Source organism: Muntiacus reevesi, chromosome 3 (assembly GCF_963930625.1).
Source record: "Muntiacus reevesi chromosome 3, mMunRee1.1, whole genome shotgun sequence".
Taxonomy (NCBI): domain Eukaryota; kingdom Metazoa; phylum Chordata; class Mammalia; order Artiodactyla; family Cervidae; genus Muntiacus; species Muntiacus reevesi.
In genome coordinates, this window is record NC_089251.1 from 170,849,891 (window position 1) to 170,870,354 (window position 20,464).

The following is a 20,464-nucleotide window of genomic DNA, read 5'->3' on the forward strand; positions in this document are numbered from 1 at the left end:
TTCTCTGTAAATGATATATTTTGTATATTTAACAATCAGCAGAAAATATCCCTGTACAGTAAAGAGCAAGCATTTGTACCTTAATGGGAATTGCAGCTGTTTTTATTTCATTCGTTATAAGCATGAAGAACTCTGACCCATCAGAAACAGCTGGGCTGTGTTAGGACTTGACTGGAAGAAATTCTGCCTGTGCAAGAGAGACCACAATTAATCTACAATAAAGCCCCATCAGAGAGCACAGTCGGTGTTCTCTGAAGGCGGAAAGACACATTCTAGAATCTGAACAATGGGAATTCTCAGTACAGCTCTGTCACTGCATCATAACTCTAAACAGACCTAATTGCTACAGAAAAGTGATGTATCATCTTTCACTGACTCTGAGACACCATAAGATGCCATAGGAAAGTGAAAATGCCACTAGTCAGCATATGAGACAATGCTTTTTTAATCACAATTTTAATTTTGCGCTTCCTGAAATAGCTCTTTTAGTCTTATTTAGATGTAGATTTATCACATTTTATGTATTCCCGGGCATACGTAAAAAGGAGAAAACCTGAGGGAAGTAAGTTGTCTAAGGCAATGACAGCTGAGTCACAACTGCCACCTGTAAGACATCACCACTTTTAAAGATGCCTCCGTTTTCAGAGGTGTTAAAAATGGGAAGAGCAGTGTCTTAAAACTGATGAAATACAATAGTGCATCATTTTAAATTAAGCTAAATTAAAAGGCCTTCAGTGTATTTTATTCTTGTAGTTTTCCCGGGGTTTATGGCGTGAAACATCCTGAATCTTGGTGTTTTTCTCACCAGGCAGCATTCTCGGTGCTCCGGCCCTTCTGCATGTGGGATGAGTGACTGGGGTTTGTTGTCCGTAGTATACCTAAGGGTTGTTGTTCCACATTTTCCTTAGATGTTGATACTTGGCCTGGTGAGGAGAAGTGGGCCAGCATTCCATCACCCATGCCTTCCTCATAGCTCAGGGACCCCAACTCAGGGCACCAACAAAAATAAGCACCCCTATATCAGGAGCATCCTACAGCCCATCTAAAGCCTCGAGCTTGTGAAGAAGTGGGATACAGAGACTTCTCTCTTCTCTGCTCTTAATGATGCGAGCAGAATTCCATACAGTGAATTACTATATCAAAACTCAGAAATTAGGACTAAATATGTTTAGGTTTGTGAATAGTTTCTACAGAGCCTTACTGTTCTTAGGATATCCTGAGTTTTCTTCTCTTTGCAGTAAGAGTGCTTATGTGTTATTCAAAGGAATGTGGTGAGTCTATGAAGAAATATAGAAGTAGAAATGTGGCAGGTTATATCAGGTGAGAAATTAAGTCATAAATTACAGATGTGGTATGATCCCACTTATAGACAAACAACATAAATACTCATATGTATATTGATGTGTATACATACTACCAGACATGTAGGTGTGTGTGCACACACACACAGACACACATGTGTGTGTGCAGAGAATCAGATCTGGAAGGACAACAGCAGTGTTGTCAGGGCCTAAAGGAGCTGAGTTGTGGTGTTAGGGTAAAGGGCCTTACCAGTGTTTTATCGATTCTTCTCCGGGGTTTTTCTTTTTTATGGTGGAAAACTATGTGTTACTTCTACAATGTAAATTTTCTTTTAAAAACTAGCTCAGGCTTCATATGTAAAAGGGTAGAAATAGAGGATTTGTTTATCCAGTGTTTGATTAAACACTGGAAGGATACTGAGGAAACCCGTAGTCGTGTGAATACCTATCCACACACACAGATACGTGTGTGGATATTGTAACAAACTTGAATGAAAAAAGAAGCTTCAAAATTTTTTACATTGGGCTTTCTTTTGTCTACTTCATGACTGCCAGTGTAAATATTGAAATAATTTGTTTGTAGATTTTGAAATTTTTTTGTTTACATGTTTCTCAGAAGTATTATAAGAATCAGCATTTGAAACTGTTTTTATAAAACACCATATAAGTAAGAAATTAAACATATTTACAAAACAGAAATAAACTCACAGACCTAGAAAACAAACTCATGGTTACCAGTGTGGATGAGGGGAGATAAATTAGGAGTTTGGGATTAACATATACACACTGCTGTATATAAAATAGGTAAACAACAAGGTCCTACTGTGTGGCATAGGAACTATGCTCAATACCTTGTAATAACCTATAATGGAAAAGAGCTGGAAGAGAATATACATATATAGAGAGAGATATAGATATATGTATCTATGTGTGTATAACTGAATCACTTTGCTGCACACTTGGAACTAACACAACATTGTAAATTAACTACACTCCAATCAATGAATAAATATCTTCAAAAAAGAAAGAAAAGAGAGACCATGATTTTTTAATGCAAGATAAAAATGAAAAGTTATCATTTTCCTTTTTTTTAAGACACCGTATAAACTTGAGTTCAGACTTCTTGATCACCCCTGATTTCTACTGGGACAGAGAAAATCTGGAAGAACTTTATGATAAAACTTGTCGATTCCTCAGCATTACTCGTAGAGTCAAGGTATGTATTTTGCACTTCTCCTGAGAAAGACACAATGTCACCTCTAAGTTATATGACAGTGTGAAGAGAATTTTTTAATTAAGTAAATGTGTTTAACTGCTTTTGGAGAAATGTCTCTTTTGACTTCTAGACAGATCTCTAGATTTCCCGCTCTCGTTGTCCTGCGTACAAACAGTTTTCAGCTTTCACGTCAAAGGATATTCTGAATTTTACTCTAGAGGCTTGATAAGATTGGTGAGAGTCTGGAGGCCTAGTAGTCCAGTAGGAAATTTCTCATCAAGTTTCAAGCAAGAGTTTGTGAGGTCCAGAACTTTACTGGCAACAGCGAGAATAAGAATGAAACTTTTAAAAGAATCCTTTAAGACAGATGAAGTGGTTGTCATGGGGAGGCCAGGGAGAGAGAAGAGTGAGGATGACTGGTGCTTTCTGGGCAACAGGTAGAAAGATGGCAGACGTAGAAAGGTTGGGGGGAGGAGGAGGAGGAGGAGCCACGTTTGAGACACGCGGAGGATACAGCAGCAAGAGAACTGTCACAAGAGCGTTGAGAAGCATGGAGGCAAAGCTGAGAGAGGCAGCTGATGGAATGATGGATGTGGGTGGAGGTGGTCATGACGGAGGTAAACCACACGGGGCAGAGAGTAGAAAACACACTGGATGTTGGTATCATGTGTGCATGTAGTTCTGTGACATTTAATCATGTGTAGATCCAGGTAACCACAAGGTCTGGATACAGGTCTGTCCTGTCACCACAAAGATCTTCCTTGTGCTTGTCCCCTTAGAGTAACACGACCGTCCCTCCCCCACCATCCCTAACCCTGGGCAGTGACTAATCTATTCCCCAGCTCTGTAATTTTGTCATTTTGGGATTGTTACATAAATAGAACCACACCGTGTGTCTTTTAAAATGGGCTTTTTTCAATGAGTGTAACACCCTTGAGATCCCTCCAAGTCATTGTCTGTATCAACCCCTGCCTTCCTATGAGCTACCTAGACAGTAGGAGGGGATTCCATTTTGACTCATCTGTATCATTTTTTAGTATATCTCTCTGCATAGATATTTGGTGGTTGCTCTAGGTAATCCATTATGCATACCTTTATCACAATCCACTCTTTTCGACATTTCACAAGATTAAATCAAGTAGGGAAACTATGACATGTATATCCCTCTCCTCTCCACTTTGAGAACTTTATCAAGGTTTTAGTTTTTGCTTCGACCATCAGCATAATTCAGAAGACTCAAGAGGAGAAGGAAATTCTCTCATATTGACCCGTATTTTTTTCTTTCCTTTGTTGTTTTTTTTTCTTCAATGATGTTCTAAGATTTCTTTTTCTATTGTTTGCTTTCTATCCCAAGAACATTCTATAGCCATTCTTTTAGGGTGAGTCTGCGAAAGCATAATCTCTTTAGTTTTTCTTCATCTGAGAATATCTTGACTTCCCCTTCATTCCTGAAGCATCTTTTTTTCCCTAGATGAAGGATTCCAGTGACAGTTCTTTTCTTTCAACACCTAAAAATTACTGTCCCACTTTCTTCTGGCCTTCATGATTTCCAAGGGGAAATCTGCTCTATCTCTGTGACATGAATCTCAGATCTTTAGTTATACTCCAATGAGTCTTTGAGGCTGTCTTCTCTTATTTTCCTAATCTTTTCAATAAATGGTGCTAGAACAATTGCATAGCTGTTGTAAAAAAAAAAAATGAGCCCTAGTCTCGTCTTCACACCATTTCTAAATGAATTAGAGACCTTTAAATATAAAAGGTAAAATTATAAAAGCTCAGTAAGAAAATATAGGGGAAAAGGCCTCATGACCTTGGGGAAGGCAAAGATTTGTTAGGATCAAAAAAAAACAAATCATGAACCTTACAGAAAGAATTTGATAAGCTGAACTTCATCAAAACTAAAACTGCTGGTCTTTGAAAGACACTCTTTAGAATGTGAAAGGGCAGGGACTTGCCTGGTAGTCCAGTGGCTGACTCCATGCCGCCCATGCAGGGGGTCTGGGCTGGATCCCTGGTCGGGGAAGTCGACTCCACATGCCACAACTAGAGTTTGCCTGCTGCAACTGAAAATCCCTCTTGCCTCAATGAAGACTGATAACCCCGCATGCCCCAGCTAAGTCTGGGTGCAGCCAAATAAATAAAGACTTTTTTAATTAAAAAATAAAATAATATGAAAAGGCAGATCACAAATATATTGAGAATATTTCCTCCCACAGGGTGGAAGGAAATATTCTCAATATATAGCCTGACAAAAGACTTGTCCAGAATTCTTTCCGCTCAAAAAGACAACTCGGGTTTTTAAACGGGCAAAAAGATTTGAACTGGCATCTCACAGCATATGTGAATGGTCAAATGATTGTGAGAAGATGCTCGATGTTATTGTCTGTCAGGGAAGTGCAAATTAAATGTACAGTGCATTGTCACTACACACACATTAGAATGACTAAAATTAAAAGGACTGATGATCCCATGTGTCAGGAGGGATGTGGAGCAAGTGGAAGTTTCATATGTGACTTGTGAGAATATACTTTGGTACAACCGCTTTCCAAAACAGCCAGGCAGTTTCTCAGAAATTTAATTGTTGTGTTACTGTATGATCCAATGATTTGCTCCCAAGTATTTATTCACGAGAAATGAAAACATATGTGCTCACATTCATTTGTACCTGCATCTTCATAGCAGCTTTAGTCATAATAGCCAAAAACTGAAAACAATCAAATGGCCACTAATAGGTGGATAGGAATGGATAATAGGAATGGATAAACAAACTGCGGGATAGCCATACAGTGAAATACCACTCAGCAATAAAGAAACAATTACCGATCCATGCAACAGCATGGATGAATATCAGGATCATTATGCTGAGTGAGAAAAATCTAGACACAACAGAATACATGCTACTATATTTATAGGAAATTCTAGAAAGGCTAACCTGCAGTTACAGAAAATAAATCAGTGGTTCCCTGGAGCCGTAGATTTCAAAGGGGCACAGGGGCTTGGGGTGATGGAAATGTCATTTCAATACTTCCGTGGTTGTATATCTGTCAGAAGTCTTCAAAATGTATACACTTAGAATGGAGACAAGGGCACTTTATTGTATGTAAATTATGCCTCAAGGAAAATTTGGAAATAAAGCCTCTTGGGAGAATTCTTTAATGCCATTAAACAAAAGCGTCAACCTTGCTCAGAAGCCACATTTACTGGGGACGAATTTGAAAGTGCTCAAGAGTTACGGCCCTTGGATGTCTCCCCTTTTTCTCTTGGAATGAAGATGTTTGGTGGGACCCTGACTGTTGGGATGAAGTGTACAGATTATTGCCATCAAGCAAATGTAGACCTTTTTTGATAACCAGCCTGAAGTGCCGAGTTGGGTCAGTAACAGTTGCTGAGCAATAACTAAGGTAAACCAGCTGCGTGGCAAGTGTGAACTCAGACATCCTACCCCCAGCCCTTCATTCTGTTTCTTCCTCACATCTTGGCATCCTTTGCTAGTGATGCCTTCAGTGTCCTTCACATGTCCCTCGTGGACAGGAGTACAGAAGAGCCTAGGATCACAGTCACTAACAATGAAGGTGGTTTGAGCAGGAAACATCCTGCGTGTGTGGCCCAGAGGAGGAGAAGCAGAAAGACAGGAATGTCTTTTAGGAACTTGGGATGAACACTACATTCAACGTGAAAGTCACAGCTGGAGATAAGAAATGTCAACACAGGATCAATCATGAACATAGATGTGAAGTGACGAAATCAACTAGCTGGAAGATCAGAGAGCCACGTAGGGAGGGGAACCCTGAAGAAAGTGCCGCTGAGTCTTCACCAAGCAGCCGAAGTGGAGGTACTAAGAGGGCACATCGGGCTTACCGGGGACAGCGCTCCTCCAAGTGGCTAGGCTTCGTCCATGCCCAGTGTAGGGAAGTCGACTCTGCAGCCTAGGAGCAGGTGGGCAGGGTCCCCTCAGTCCCACTACTGGGAAAGTCCCAGAACATGTCCATTCCGTGGTATTTTTAAGAAAAAAATTTCTATGCGAGCTCTATGAAGCTATAATGCTGATTTCTGAATTCTTAACCAAGTACCCAGGAGAATGTATGCATTGCACTTAATCAGTGCTATAAACAAGTGGAAGATAATTTGGGTAGTGTCCTGAAGAATAAAAATAAGAGTAAAAAATAAAAAATACAAATAAAAGTGTGCTTAAATTTGGCCCCACCTGCCTCTCTGCTTCTGCAGTTCTTTGTTTGCATTCCTTGGGGGCTTCCCTGGTAGCTTAGACGGTAAAGAATCTGCCTGCAATGAGGGAGACCCAGGTTTGATCCCGGGGTTGGGAAGATCCCCTGGAGAAGGGAATGGCAACCCACTCCAGTGTTCTTGCCTGGAAAATTCCATGGACAGAGGAGCCTGGAGGGCTCCAGTCGTTGGGGTTGCAGAGTCGGACATGACTGAGTGACTAACACACTTTCTTGGGGGCAGCAGTTCACGCACCACGTCGTACTGGTCTAGTGATGTGTGCAGGTTTGGTTGCTGCTAAAAACCCCCTTCCCACCTTCCCAGTGTAGTTTCTCGAGGCAAGGAGAGAGCACAGTCTAGTGTGTCTGCCTCTTCTTACAAGGATGTTAATTTAAACTCCATCTAAAGATAATCACAAAGACCTCATCTCTGGATGCCATCACACTGGAGGTTAAGGCTTCAGCATGAATTTGAGGGGACAAACCATTCCACCCATATTACCAGCAGTCCCCGGAAGTCCACTTTAATTTTTCTTTAGAAGCTAAAGGACTTCCCTAGAGGTCCAGTGGTTAAGACTGAGCTTCCTCTGCAGGGGACACAGGTTTGATTCCTGGTCGGGGAGCTAAGATCCTACATGTTGCACGGCAAGTAAGCCCACGAGATACAGCACCTGAGCCCGTGTTCTGCCAACAAGAGAAGGTTGTGCGCACGCTGAAACTGAAGCACGTCTGAGTGCTGCCACAGAGACCTAGTGCAGTCAAAATGAAAACAGTTAATGCTACTTTTTAAAAAATCGTAGTTTGAGAAATGCTAAATTTAAGACACAAGAAGGAAACCAATAAGATTTTGGGGACAACTCTGGGAATCAGTGTTTGAGTCAGAATTCAGGAGGCAGTTCCTTTGCTAAATATTGCTCAAAGTCATCACATCTCAGAGGCATGCTGGACATTTTAGTTGCCCAGGTAGAAATGAAAAAAAGTAGAAAACCCAACTTGAATCTCTGAAGTACTAGGAAGACCAGTAGTAGAGGCCTGATCTGTGTCTCCTTTATCTCCTATGTTTGTTCTGTGAAGTCTGCCCTCAGATCTACACAACACAGATGAATCACAAATGAACATCTGAGTGAAAGTTACAAAAGAATATGTCCAGTATTATTACATTTATGTAACTTTTTATAAACAATAAAATGAAAAAAGTTTGTTTGAGGATATAAAAACAAGTTATAAAACTATATGGTGAGGAAAGAATATGCGTGTGCATATTTTATAGACAGAAATTCGGGCAGAGCAGTTTCAAAGGGAAGCATTGTGTTTACAAACAGGTTTTGAAATGTTTGCCAAAATTTTGGTGATATCTTTAATAAAGATGTTTGTCTCCAGCATCCAAAGAAATAAATAAATAACATTGAAGCAAGAAATTTGGGCAGAGGAGAAATTGGGATTAACCACTTATATTTGGGACTTATCAAAAAAGTTTTTCTTAAATCAGTCTTTCTTAAAATGTGGGATACAGACACTTGTATAAGAGATGAACTTAGGTAACACGTGGACCCTGAAATAACATGTAAGCATGGAAGAAAGTAACACCTCTGTTCCGTGTTGAAGAGAAACTCTCTATTTTGGCTTTCATGGCTCTTGACTGGCCCTATGATGTGTAAACTCACACTTTTCCGAGCATCAGGCTCAACTTTGTGTAGCCAACACCATTTCACATCATGCAGATTTTCCGTTTTTTGGCAATGATAGTTTTCTTCTGAAATAAACAGAATTTCTAAGTCTTTGACTTGAATGCAGTTGGCTCATGCGTATCACAGAGGCAGTGGTGGTGGGATGGAAACGACCCAAGTCCAGGAGATGTCTCCACAGACCATCTGGGCACGATCCTGCAGAGTGCAGAGCTGGAAGGCAGGAGGGACAAGATCAGGACTCTGGGAAATGTCATCCACATTTAAGGGGAGGTCCGAGAAGTCTCAGAAAAGAAGGATGTCGGAGGCAGAATTTGGTCTCTAGACGAGAAAAACCAGAAGAAGTGTGTGTTTCCAGGTGTTGTCAAACACTTGAGTTAATTGAGGTCTTGTAATCTAACCAAGAAAGGGTGTTAAAGTTACTGACGAGACATCTGGAAGTTTCAGGGGAGTTGAGGTAATATCTACAACTTCTAAGGGCTAAATTGGGTGCTGAGGAAGTGGAGGAAGAAAATGTCTTTAGTCAGAGTTGAAGGAAAATAGAAGAGGGTTGGGTCAGCATTTTGAAAAGAGAAGCAAGCTTAAGACTGAGCATATTTATAGACCAAGATCAGACAGTCAGTAGCAATAGAAAGAGGAAGAAGGAGGCACTGTTCTAAACATGTATACAACTTGGTAACTTCGGGTGCCCAAGGAGTCTGGAAATACGGGCAAACACGTGTTACCAGCGTGGTTCCAGGTGTTCAGTCACAGTGCTGCCGCGTCCTCCTCTCTGACCCCATGGGCTGTAGCTCACCAGGCTCCGCTTTCCATGGAATTTTCCAGGCGAGAACACTGGAGTGGGTTGCCATTTCCTTCTCTGGGGTTCGCGCTCACAGTTTAATGTTCTGTGCAGAATCGTGGTAAATACGGTGCACTGGCACATTTCAGTCAACCCAGACATGCATCTGTGGTTTGTCTCAAATTTCCACCGACCATACCTGCACGCTCAGCATACACAGCTCAGAAATTATCGAGGGGAATCCAAAATCTGTTGTTAAACATTTGTCTTCCAGACTGTAATTTCCAAAGGAAAAGTGAGATACAGAGAGATTAAGTATACCTTGTCAGTGGTCAGACTGACAAGTCTTAATACAGTAAGTATTAAGTAAGCATTACTTACTTCATACAGTAAGTAATAAAGTAAGTCTTTAATACAAGATTCTGTTTTCTACGAACGCTCCTTAACCATCTAGGGACACCAGAAGGCAGAACCTAGAGCCTCTGCACTTAAGCGTTAAGAGCAGTGCCATCTAGCGGTGATGCGTAGCAGGTCAAGTTTTGTGTTCGGGAATTTTTTTTCTTTTTTTTTTTTTATATTTTATTTATTTATTTATTAGTTGGAGACTAATTACTTCACATTTCAGTGGGTTTTGTGATACATTGATATGAATCAGCCATAGAGTTACACATATTCCCCATCCCGATCTCCCCTCCCACCTCCGTGTTCGGGAATTTTTGACCGTAGGACTTTAGAACAGTTTTAGTATTGTAGAGGGTAATCATCGTTTTTGCCATCTTAAGGCCATAGTAAAAGAATCATATTTCAAGTTTGCTTTTATTAACTGCTTAAAATTTACCAAGAGCAGTGATGAAAACCTAGGGCTCAAAAACTTTCAGATTTTATATCAAAATATTATGAATATAAGAGCTTTGGTATGCCAAGTATTTTTTGCAGTCACATCTGTAAATTACAAAATGTCCCAGTGGATTCACAGAAAGGAGACAGGTAGCTCTGGCAGGTTGCCTTTGGAGAGAGAGCTGAGGTGCAGGAATTGAAGGGACGATTTCTCACCACATACCTGTTTGAAACTCGGAAATGTGAAGCAGGCAACTGTTCAGTGAGTTCGTCTAAATACACAGGGTACTTTCTGAGATGTTTCCTGCTGCAGGTCATGAATGAAAAGCTTCAGCACTGCATGGAGCTAACAGATCTGATGCGAAATCACCTGACTGAGAAGAGGGCACTCCGCCTGGAATGGATGATTGTCATCCTTATTACCATAGAGGTAAATTACAACTTTTATGATGGTAACTTGACAGAAGATAATAGCAGGAAAGAACATGACTTTGTCCTAAATACGCAAGAACATGACTTTGCAAGTGAGGCAAGTTACAAGTGACTGTGGTAGTATTTTGAAAATGCATTAAAGTATGACTTTTGGAAAAGTTCCCCATTTTATCTGGCCATGCTGCGTGGCTTGTGGGATCTTAGTTCCCTGACCAGGGACTGAAAATGGGCCACGGCAGTGAAAGTGCCAAATTGTAACCACTGGATTGCCAGGAAATTCCCTCTTTCTAAGAGATGGCATTTAGAGAGTTCTGGTAAATGTGTAATGTACAGCCCAGCAGCAAGCGCTTGAGCCTCAGATGTGCAGCTTGCCCAGTGGGATAGACAGAAGTTGTTCTTACTTCAGGAGCATTTTTCATTCATCACAATCTGAAAAGTCATCTTAAGTTTGTACCAGTGATTTGTCATAATACTTCTTTTTATTTGTAAGGTACTGTTTGAACTGGGACGAGTATTTTTTCTGATTAAGTGATGACCAAAGGAAAAAAGTATTGTTCCAAGAGATGAGTTCTACAATCAAACATTGTGTTCATCTGCTGAGATATCTTTTAATAGGTATTTTTCTTAAATCAAGGAATTGTTACAATGATCTTTTTCAGTTTCTAGTATTGCTGCTTGAATAAAAACTATGAAGAACCCAGCATCTGGGTCTATAACACTGGTAATTTGAAAGGATAATGTTCATTTTATATTTTAAAGAACTTTGGATAATCTTGGTATCTGGGAAATTTGGGCATTGCTCCAAACCTACCCCCAGGGAGTCCCAGTCTTGGCCCTAAGAAAACATAACAAAAACTCCAGTTCTGAAATACAGGAGATAGGCTTTAATGGCAGAAATTAACTTTGCATCCTGTTTTTATGTGGCATAATGAGTCTGCTCACTGGCTTCTTTCATTAATCCATACTTTCCATCCTTTCACTACCAAGTCAAAATATCCTTCCCACAGACGAACTTTTTCTCACACACTTCAGGGGGATTTAAAATACCAGGTACAAAGAGTTTAATATTTATATGCTCTCTTGAATTGATAAAGTCCTTTTTATCTTCAGCTTATTTTTATGCATAGTCCCCCCTGCCCTACTACCCTCTCCACCACATGAATTTCATGGTTTTTTTTTTTCATGTTATATACATATCCAGAGTATTAATGTTCTAAATTGGGACAGTCACTTTACAGCTTACTGCTACACATATGCAACCAAGGGCACACACACGTATCCGTCCCCTCACTGATGAGTGATGTGTGTTTGCTGGAGTAGTGTGGAGTTGCCCATCCTGGTGTGTCTCAGGGTGCTCCAGGTATCAGTCTGGAGTACCACCAGGTGCCTATGCCAGGGGTACCCAAGGACTTTCCAAGCAACATGTGGGCATAGATAGTTCAAGAACTGCTTTCTAAATCAAGTTCCACGCATAAGTACTTTCATAAAAATGTTGCGCCTTTGGTCACACCTCTAAGCAGTTTATTGAGCCTGCTCTCCATTTTCCCATCTCACAGTGTACAGAATGCATCTCACCCATCTTCATTTTAATTTGATCCACTATATTTTAAAACCTTTAAGTATATTTAACCTGCATTTAAGGACTTCCCTGGTGGCTCAGCAGTAAAGAATCCACCTGCAATGCAGGAGACATGGGTTCAATCCTGGGTCAGGAAAGATCCCCTAAATAAGGAGATGGCAACCCACTCCAGTATTCTTGCCTGGGAAATGCCATGGACAGAGAAGCCTAGTGGGCTACAGTCCCTGGTACTGCAGGAGTCTGGACAGGACTTAGTGATTAAACCATCATCATCAACCTGCATTTAAAAATTCTTTAGAAAGCCAAACAAGGTGTTTTTGAAAAAACATTGACTGGGTTATCTCTATACCCTTTCTTGTTTCAATCGAAATGCAAAATACTATTCAAATGTTAAGTCTTATAAAGAGATTAATTTCCATTTCAGTGTAACCACAGAGAGAGACAGACACTGGGAGAAAAAGAGAGAATGTAGAAACTGTTTATGATTGTTTTAAATAAACTCATGATTTCACTGGGAAAAAAAAAAAAAAAAAAAAAAGCCAAACAAGGACAATCTGAAATATTCATCAACAGAACTTTCTTTAATGGAAACCCATTTATCCACCCCTCCATCCCCCATTAAGAGGACATTTCCAATAAACTTTCCCTTAAGTATCCATGTGTACAGTTTGTTTTGGTCAACTGTGTAATAAAATTTTAGTTAACAACAAAGAGAGCACGAACATTTAGTGCATTGTGGTCATGGCAGATTAAAATTTAACACTTCAATTTATACACAGATACGTTACAAAAAACGAGATAACAAAACCTTCAAGCATAAAAATTAGGATAATATTTTCAAGAAAAAGGAACATTTAATCATTTACTTCTGTTTAAATGGATCATGATGGACATCATTATGGTATTACATTCCACTAAAACATATTAAGGATTGATGTTATAATCTATTTATATTACTTTATTATATGACTTATAATAGTATTTTAAAAATATCAATATTCATGTCAGAAATTATATCAAGTATTTAAATTTATGATAAAAGCTTCAACTTATTAGCAAAGGTTTTAAATTATTTTAGGTTTAATACAAGCAAAATAGTTTTTGAAGATCACAGCTTCTCTCAGAACAAAATGTCTATGAGATTATACTAGAATACTGAGAGCCTAAAAAATATTGATAATATTCGTCAGTGGCTCCAGGAGCACTCCTCAAAATGGTACCAAATTTCTGTCACAGAAGCACGGTGGTCAAGACTCACCGGGGTTTGAATCCTTCCGCCACATCACCTAGTAGAGTGTCATGCTGGGCAAATCACAGAGCCTGTCTGGGCCTCCTCCTCACCTGCAAAACGGGTGTACCAGCAGCACTGCTGCATAGGGTCACAGAGCCAACAGCGATTACATCTGCGTGAAAACCCACACAAGACTGAGATGAAATGAGGACTGAATCAGAACCCCAGCCTCCCCCCTGGAATCCTTGGTTAAGGAACGTGTCTGAGACTTCAAGTGCATGCTGCCTCCACCTAAAGTGGTTCATTTAAATATAAAGCAGTATTTCCACTGTTTAAAATAAACTGCCTCTTCAATGCAAGCCCAAAGAGACCTTTTAAACTCTACACATCTTACATATACCAGGTGGTATTATTTCTAAATTTCTGACAAAAATTAACCATATTCATTTATTTTTAATTGTTGTCTACCCCTTAAGAGCAGTTTTCCCAAATAGGGTCCTCTTGCTTTCACAATGAGTGATTCCTGTGTTCCACAATCAGAACCAGGTTGGTGCTGGGAAATTTCTTTTTTTTACAACTCCAAGGAAGAAATCCTTAGGTTTGCTCAACTCAGAGCCACAAAGTTAGAGCCTAGTTATAAATTTCCACTCAAGTTTATAGATAGATTTTAAGTAACCGAATCTCAGAAGACTTCATTCTTTCTCCAATCCAACCCATTTTCTCATGCTATCTCCTGCCTTTATCAAGTGTGTGTGTGAAAGAGAGATGTGTGCTGGGAGAAGGTGGTTAAAGATGACAAATAGAGGAAGGTTTTATGAATACTTCCAATCCAAATCTGTTTTTACTTTTGACTCCCTCCATTGCTTCTGAATTGCCATTTTTTAAGGAATAGATAAGGTCACTATTCCAAATTCCCTTTCCTCAGGGGAGCTTTCCTCCCAGAGGCTTAACAAAACAGAACTTTTCAAAGGCCACATTTTTATTCCTTTTGCACAATTTGAAACAAAACATTTACTTAAAACAGATTTAAACATTTCCTTAAAAACAAAATGTTTCAACATCCCCTTATAACAACAGGCTGGAAAGCATGCATGCAAGACTGCAAAGCTTACCAAGACAGTCCTTCTTTCACAAATTCACCCAGTCCCATATACAGTGATAAGACATTAAGGGCCCTGCTTCCACTTCCATGAAGGCAGCAGGTAACAACTAAGCAATCTGCTTAACCTATGAATCTATAGAAGAGATGGTATGAAAAACTAAGAAAGGGGAACACAATAGCTAGGTAAACAGAAGAACTTCACATTTTACTTCAGATTTAGACCTTACTATGTGAACTGAAAAACTCCAAACAGAAGACTGTGGGTAAGTATAAAATCTGACTTTTAATGTAGCTCCTATACATGAGACTTGCAAATCTGCTTGTCAACAGTTTTTTAAAACACCACTAACAGAAAAGTTCAGAGCTGGGACTTCCCTGGCGGTCCTCCCGCACAGGTCTGATCCCCAGTGGTGAAGCCAAGACCCCACATGCCTGCTGTAGGGCCTAAGTTAGTATCAAATGCCTGATGGTTCACTAATGAAATCGGAGCTGTAAACCTCAAATTTTCTTCATGTGACCCTTTCAGATCCTGTGTTCCCTGGCCCTGGGGGATTCTGGGAGGTGGCCAGGCTTTCAGCCTTAAGCTGGGGAAGGCCTGGGCAAAGCAGCCAGCTGTTACCTACCTTCACACCACATTTTGTAAATTAATGATGTTTTAACAGCCACTTTTTCTCAAATTAGGACTGTGCTGCAACTCTACCGATCTTTAAAAAAACTTCCCCTGAACAGCCACCTCCATAAACAAGATGATACACATACAGTTGTCACCAACTGGGACAGCAGTTTTTCCCTATAAATTTCATCATTTCACTTTCAAACATAAAAACTCCAGTCACACAACAATTCTATAAGCAAAAATTCAGACTCGCTTTTTTTTAAAAGAAACATTTCAAAACTAAAACCAACATCTTTAAAAATCAGTTGTACTGTTAATACATGTTACAATTTTTTATGACTCATGCAGCTGGCTGAAATCAGTCTCAAAAGACTACATATTACATGATTCCATTTATATAACATACTAGAAAAAGACAAAAGAGTGATGAAGGAGAAATCAGTGCTGCCAGGGAGGAGGAAGATTGGAGGAGGTTAGCATGTAAAAGGACTGTGTGGGGGAGTTTCCAGAAGAGAGAACTGTCCTGTATCCTGATTGTGTTTACACAAACGTAGACATACACAAACTTCACAGACCTGTACACCAAAAGGGGGGCAAAAAGTTACTTTTACTCTAAGATAACTCAAAGTTTTTTCAAGTCAGTGATTATTTTAAAACTTATTACTGGTCCTGTCACTTACTAATAAGGCGCTGTGCAAAGTCCCCTTACAGACCTTTACACTCACACGACCCTGTATATCATCCCTATTCTAACAAAACAAAAAAACGAAGGCTCAGACATTAAATGCACAACACAACAAAGGCCAAGCAGCATAAGGGACAGAGTAGCATTCCAACCCAGATCTGACTCCAAAGTCTATATATTCTTAACCACAGTAACATATACTCCCTTCTGTCTACTCATAAATACCAATCACTGTCTCTCCCAATGTCAGGTGGCTATTAAGTTTTCTCCTGTAAACGTGATGAACATGCCTCTGTAGCAGCAATGTCCAACAGAACTTTCTGTGACAAATGTTCAATAATATCTGTGTGGTCCAATATGGTAGCCTTTGTCCCCATGTGACTATTGAAGCGCATGTGGTTATGGTGACCTTAACCTACATGGCCACGTTTAGCTAGGAGTTACTGAAATGGACAGCGAAGCTCTAGAGAAATAACATACCAAGAGCATGCATGCTCTTGGTAAGAAGCAACTTATCAAAATATGATGGCAACTTGCCAACCATAAAACAATTCAGGCAGATGTGCACTGAAGAATGCACAACCCCATACATCTCATAAAACCGTATCTTCTCTTGGAAACATCCACTCGCCCTTTAAGATTCAGTTTCAGCACCAGCAGAGCACCTTGCACCTTGCGTATTAAGTATATGACTGTATTCTCCCCACTGAACTGTAGGGATCTAAAGAACAGAGCCGGTGACTGACATATACACCAGCCATATGTACCACCTATATCCAGAAGCTTTCTGCAATAAACATTTTTGATTCAGTTCTGGTGGGAGAAATTATCACCGTGGGTCCCTTCAACTACAAACTCAGCTCTGCAGGTACTTGAGCACCAGCGGTATGTCTGGAAGGAAGTCCCTGTAAGAATCCCGCAGTGTGACTGGGGCCACACCACCGGTGAACAGACACCGAGAAGAGCGGTGACAGAAGCACGTGCCACCAGTGCTGTAGTCCTGCTGCTGACACACACTGGAGGGCGGTCTAAGAAGAAAGCCACTACCCAATTCTGTCAGAGCAGAAGTGTGAGATGATTTACTATATCCCCATGTATTAGAAAAGCCTAATGGATTAAAAAAAAAAAAAAAATCAATGCAGGCCTTGGTAGTTTCTCCTGGCTTCACTCACACTAGCAACATCAGGGACTCACCCGACTCCTGCACCAGTAAGCCAAAACCAGTTTTAGAACAAAGCTTTCTAGGCCCAAAGTTCCCAAGAAAACGTCACAGCAGAAAAACATAGTATAGTCTTCTTTACATGCACACCCTGATCACCCTTTAGTGTGAACATTCTTTTATATCCTGGAAATGTGCTAACTGGGAGAGTCACACAGCACAGTCTCACAGTCAGTAACACAAGAGCCAACAGTAAAGGAGTTCAAATTCACTTAAGTAAATTTTCTGTTTCCTCTAAAATCAGCTGGGATGGGGGTACTGGTATGAGGAGCCTGCAAATTCATAAAGACATCAAGCATTATTCAAAGGCCAAATAAATTGAAAATATAACCACAATCACATATGAGGGTTCAAGCTGGAAAACTAGAGAACAGAAGTTCTACACTATAACCTTTTTAGGCAAAATGTTTTTTAAGGCAGCCAATCTTCTCACCTCTGTCAACAGATTATTATTTTCTCATGACAAAAGTCAGAGAAAACCTGTTTAGTTTTCCTAGACTGAATGGACTTGGCTAATCACTTAACTTCTTTGAATCTCTTTTCTCAAATTTTAAGAGTGAGGAAGGAGACTAGGTGCCCTCAGAGAAAAGCCTGACTTTATAATTACTTATAGACCGATTTCAACAAGAACTCTGGTTCCATCCTAATTCATCCATTTTCCCCTAACCCTAATATAGAACTGCAGTAATTATTAAAATGTCATAAGTTCTTTGATACCCTTCCCTTTGGCTGTGGGCTGAACCAAGTGACTTGATTTTAACTAAGAGCCTGTAGCAGGGTTGATGTGGTTTCCTCCTTGCTTGGGTCCCTGGCTCTGGGGGAAGCCAACCACCACCATGTCGACAGGACAAGCAGCCCCACAGAGAACTGAGAACCACCCAGCACTAACCCACTGAGTGAGAGCCACCTCGGAAGCAGGTCCTCTCAGTCAACACCTGACATTAAAGCAAAACACAAACACACCTGAAAGACCCTGACCCAGAACTACCTAAACTAAGCTACTCTCAGATTCCTGACCCACAGAAGTTCAGAGATAAACAAATGTTTACTATTTTAAACCACTAAGATTTGGGGCAATTTGTAACAGCAACTAATACTAAAAACTAAAATACTAGTGTTTTTCAAACTGTGGACCCTGATCCATTTGTGATTTACGAAAGCAATTTAAGGCACCATAATTAGCTTTTTTTTTACAAAAAATCTAATGGTTAGAAAATGCAGGAGAAAATATACTCAAAATAACAAGTACTATTTCCTAAAAACTGTTTCTTTACAAATATGTGAAACCCTAATTGGCCAAATTTATTTTCAAAATGCAAAATAAATCAGTACACAAAATAAATAGATGACTTAGTTTTCTTATTATTTAAGTCAGGGCATTTGTGGCTCTCCCACAACCAGACTGACAGCTTCCCTGACCTTATCGTGACATACACTACACCAACCCTTCTCTGAAAGAACTGTTTTCTCCCCAACCTTTGCATTTGAATCCATCTAAATGTTTCTTCTTCAACCAGCTGCAGAAAACAAATAGATCTGTATATTTTCCTTTTAATGCTAATACTTGATGATGATGACTAAAAATCAATTGGCAAAATCCAAGTACCTATAATTATGCCTTCAAAGAATTAGCAACAAAGCAGCCCAGTTCTAAGAGCAGCATCTTTGAAAGAGAAGATTAGGATGCTCCTGACAGCACCTTCTCTAAGAAAAAGATTCAGGAATAAGCCCTGAATTTATTTCTATACAACTATAGGGAGTAGATACTGGGAAACTACCTGTTGATCTTGAGAATAAGCATTGTTACTCTGACTTAAGGCCAAATACCTGAGACACATAGGCAAGTTTCTGCCCAATGGCTTCATCTGAAATTTCGTCCAGTTTTTCCTTTAGTTTTTCTTACATCAGTTCACTTTCCATGTAAGCACTCATCAGACCATAAACTTGAAAGTTCAGTCTCAAGAGAATTAAGAAACCAAGATCTCTAACAATGTCTCTCTACCAATCAAAATCACTTTAGCTTCCAAATGAGATGAACCAGATTTCAACTGCAGAGCCTATCCCAGGAACCCCACATGCCAGTCTAATGGATAACTTTTGATGTTTTAGTGATAGTGCACCAGAAATACTTACACCAGGGTCAGAATTCGGTTGTGCAAGGCAGACATTTAGCCACTCAACGAGTCATTTATCTACCTGATCAAAGAATGAGAAAGGTCAAGGCAGGTATGTACTAAATCTATTACTCACTTTTGGACCACTAAAGTTATACAGCTGTGTATTGTCTTCAAGAAAGAAGAAATTAGTCATCAGTAGCACCAGGTACAACCCGGTTACCAAATCACACTCAGTCAGCAGGGACACTTCTGTATGTTAAATTAACTCCGTACTAAGATAGCAGGCTTGCCTGAATTATTTTGTGAACTATGTCACAAGGCACTGTGCGTAGGTCTGGCTACATAAAATAAACCAAAATGGGTTCCAATCAAATCAAGGAGCTTATAATCAGGAAAGCATGCTTTAAAACCAAAAAGAAGCCTAGGGAACTGCCGCCTCCATTTCCAAGCAAATGAAGCCATAGTCTTAAGTCTTCAAACTCCTAGACATGGAAAACAAAGAAATCATTAAATGCATTCCTCAAAGGACAACACCATACTTCTAAAGATACAAATAAGATTCTAGCAAAATGGCAACGAAGCAAAAGTAAATCTTAAGATTTAAAAATGACCATCAAACTATTAAATTCCATGCCTGTCCATTTACCATGTTTCAGGACCTCTAATAAATTTGACAGAATAGCCAACTCTAGAATCCACTCTAACAGTATCTCAGAGACCAAAAGTTAAGCATCTAAATAGTTCCTAAGTAACAAACATGCTTTGCAAACTTCGATTTTTCTGGACCAAAGCTTCACCACCAACTGCTGCCACAAGCATCAAATTAAATCCTAACACAAACGTCTCACACTCAACCGGTCAGTAAGGAAGCAGTTCTATCTCCAGACACACCACAAACAAGCATTTCTATTCCAGCAAGACTTCCTGACTACCACTGGTGATCTTTTTTAAAAAAAAGAGTATTAGTAATTCCACAATGAACCCCTTGATTCTTTCTCAAGTCCGTTGCAAGACTTAAGGTTTAAAACGCATGCTAATATGGGCAGCAGAGGGACAAAGGTGCGGGCAGAGAGATGTCAAGCAAGCCGCTTGCAGAAGGATCCCAGCACAAGTTCTCCGAGCCTTCCCGGAGTATCTCCAGGAGCGTCCTACCTAACGCTTTATGTAAACATGGGGCTTGTGACTCAAGCCTCCAGCCCCAATAGGTGGAGAGAAGTTTCCTCGCCTCGGCTGCACATGGTTTGCAGAAGTTTGGCTGGAGCGTAGCGCGGAGCCTGGGTGGGAGCGGCAGTACTTAGTGCTGCAGGCGGCGGCGGCGGCGGCGGCAGAGCAGCAGGAGGCGGAGGCGGGCGGGGGGAGGGGAGGCGGCTGGGGGGGGGCGGAGGGGGCTCTTGCCGCCACAGCTCTCTCGCCGCCTCTCCCCCCCGGCGGGAGCCGCTCTCA

General features: G+C 40.3%; 1 protein-coding gene and 1 long non-coding RNA gene across 4 annotated transcripts in view; one reads left to right on the forward strand and one right to left on the reverse strand.

Annotated features, from left to right (window-relative positions):
• Positions 1-11,197, forward strand: part of RMND1 (required for meiotic nuclear division 1 homolog) — a 34,157-nt gene extending 22,960 nt beyond the window's left edge. For both annotated transcript variants that reach the window (XM_065931118.1, XM_065931119.1), the window contains exons 10-12: positions 2,397-2,517; positions 10,354-10,470; positions 10,963-11,197. In XM_065931118.1, the coding sequence (XP_065787190.1) occupies positions 2,397-2,517; positions 10,354-10,470; positions 10,963-11,004 (280 nt within the window). In that variant the 3' untranslated portion in view covers positions 11,005-11,197. The remainder of the gene's footprint in view (positions 1-2,396; positions 2,518-10,353; positions 10,471-10,962) is intronic.
• Positions 3-20,422, reverse strand: LOC136165134 (uncharacterized). Of its 2 annotated transcripts, XR_010662464.1 has the most exons (4): positions 13,310-20,422; positions 8,402-8,635; positions 6,376-7,486; positions 3-187 (listed from the first exon to the last, which is right to left on the reverse strand). It is a non-coding gene; the product is annotated as an uncharacterized lncRNA (long non-coding RNA). The 2 variants fall into 2 exon arrangements; XR_010662463.1 differs by lacking the exon at positions 3-187 and having other exon boundaries at positions 5,331-7,486.
• Positions 20,423-20,464: the final 42 nt, after the last annotated feature.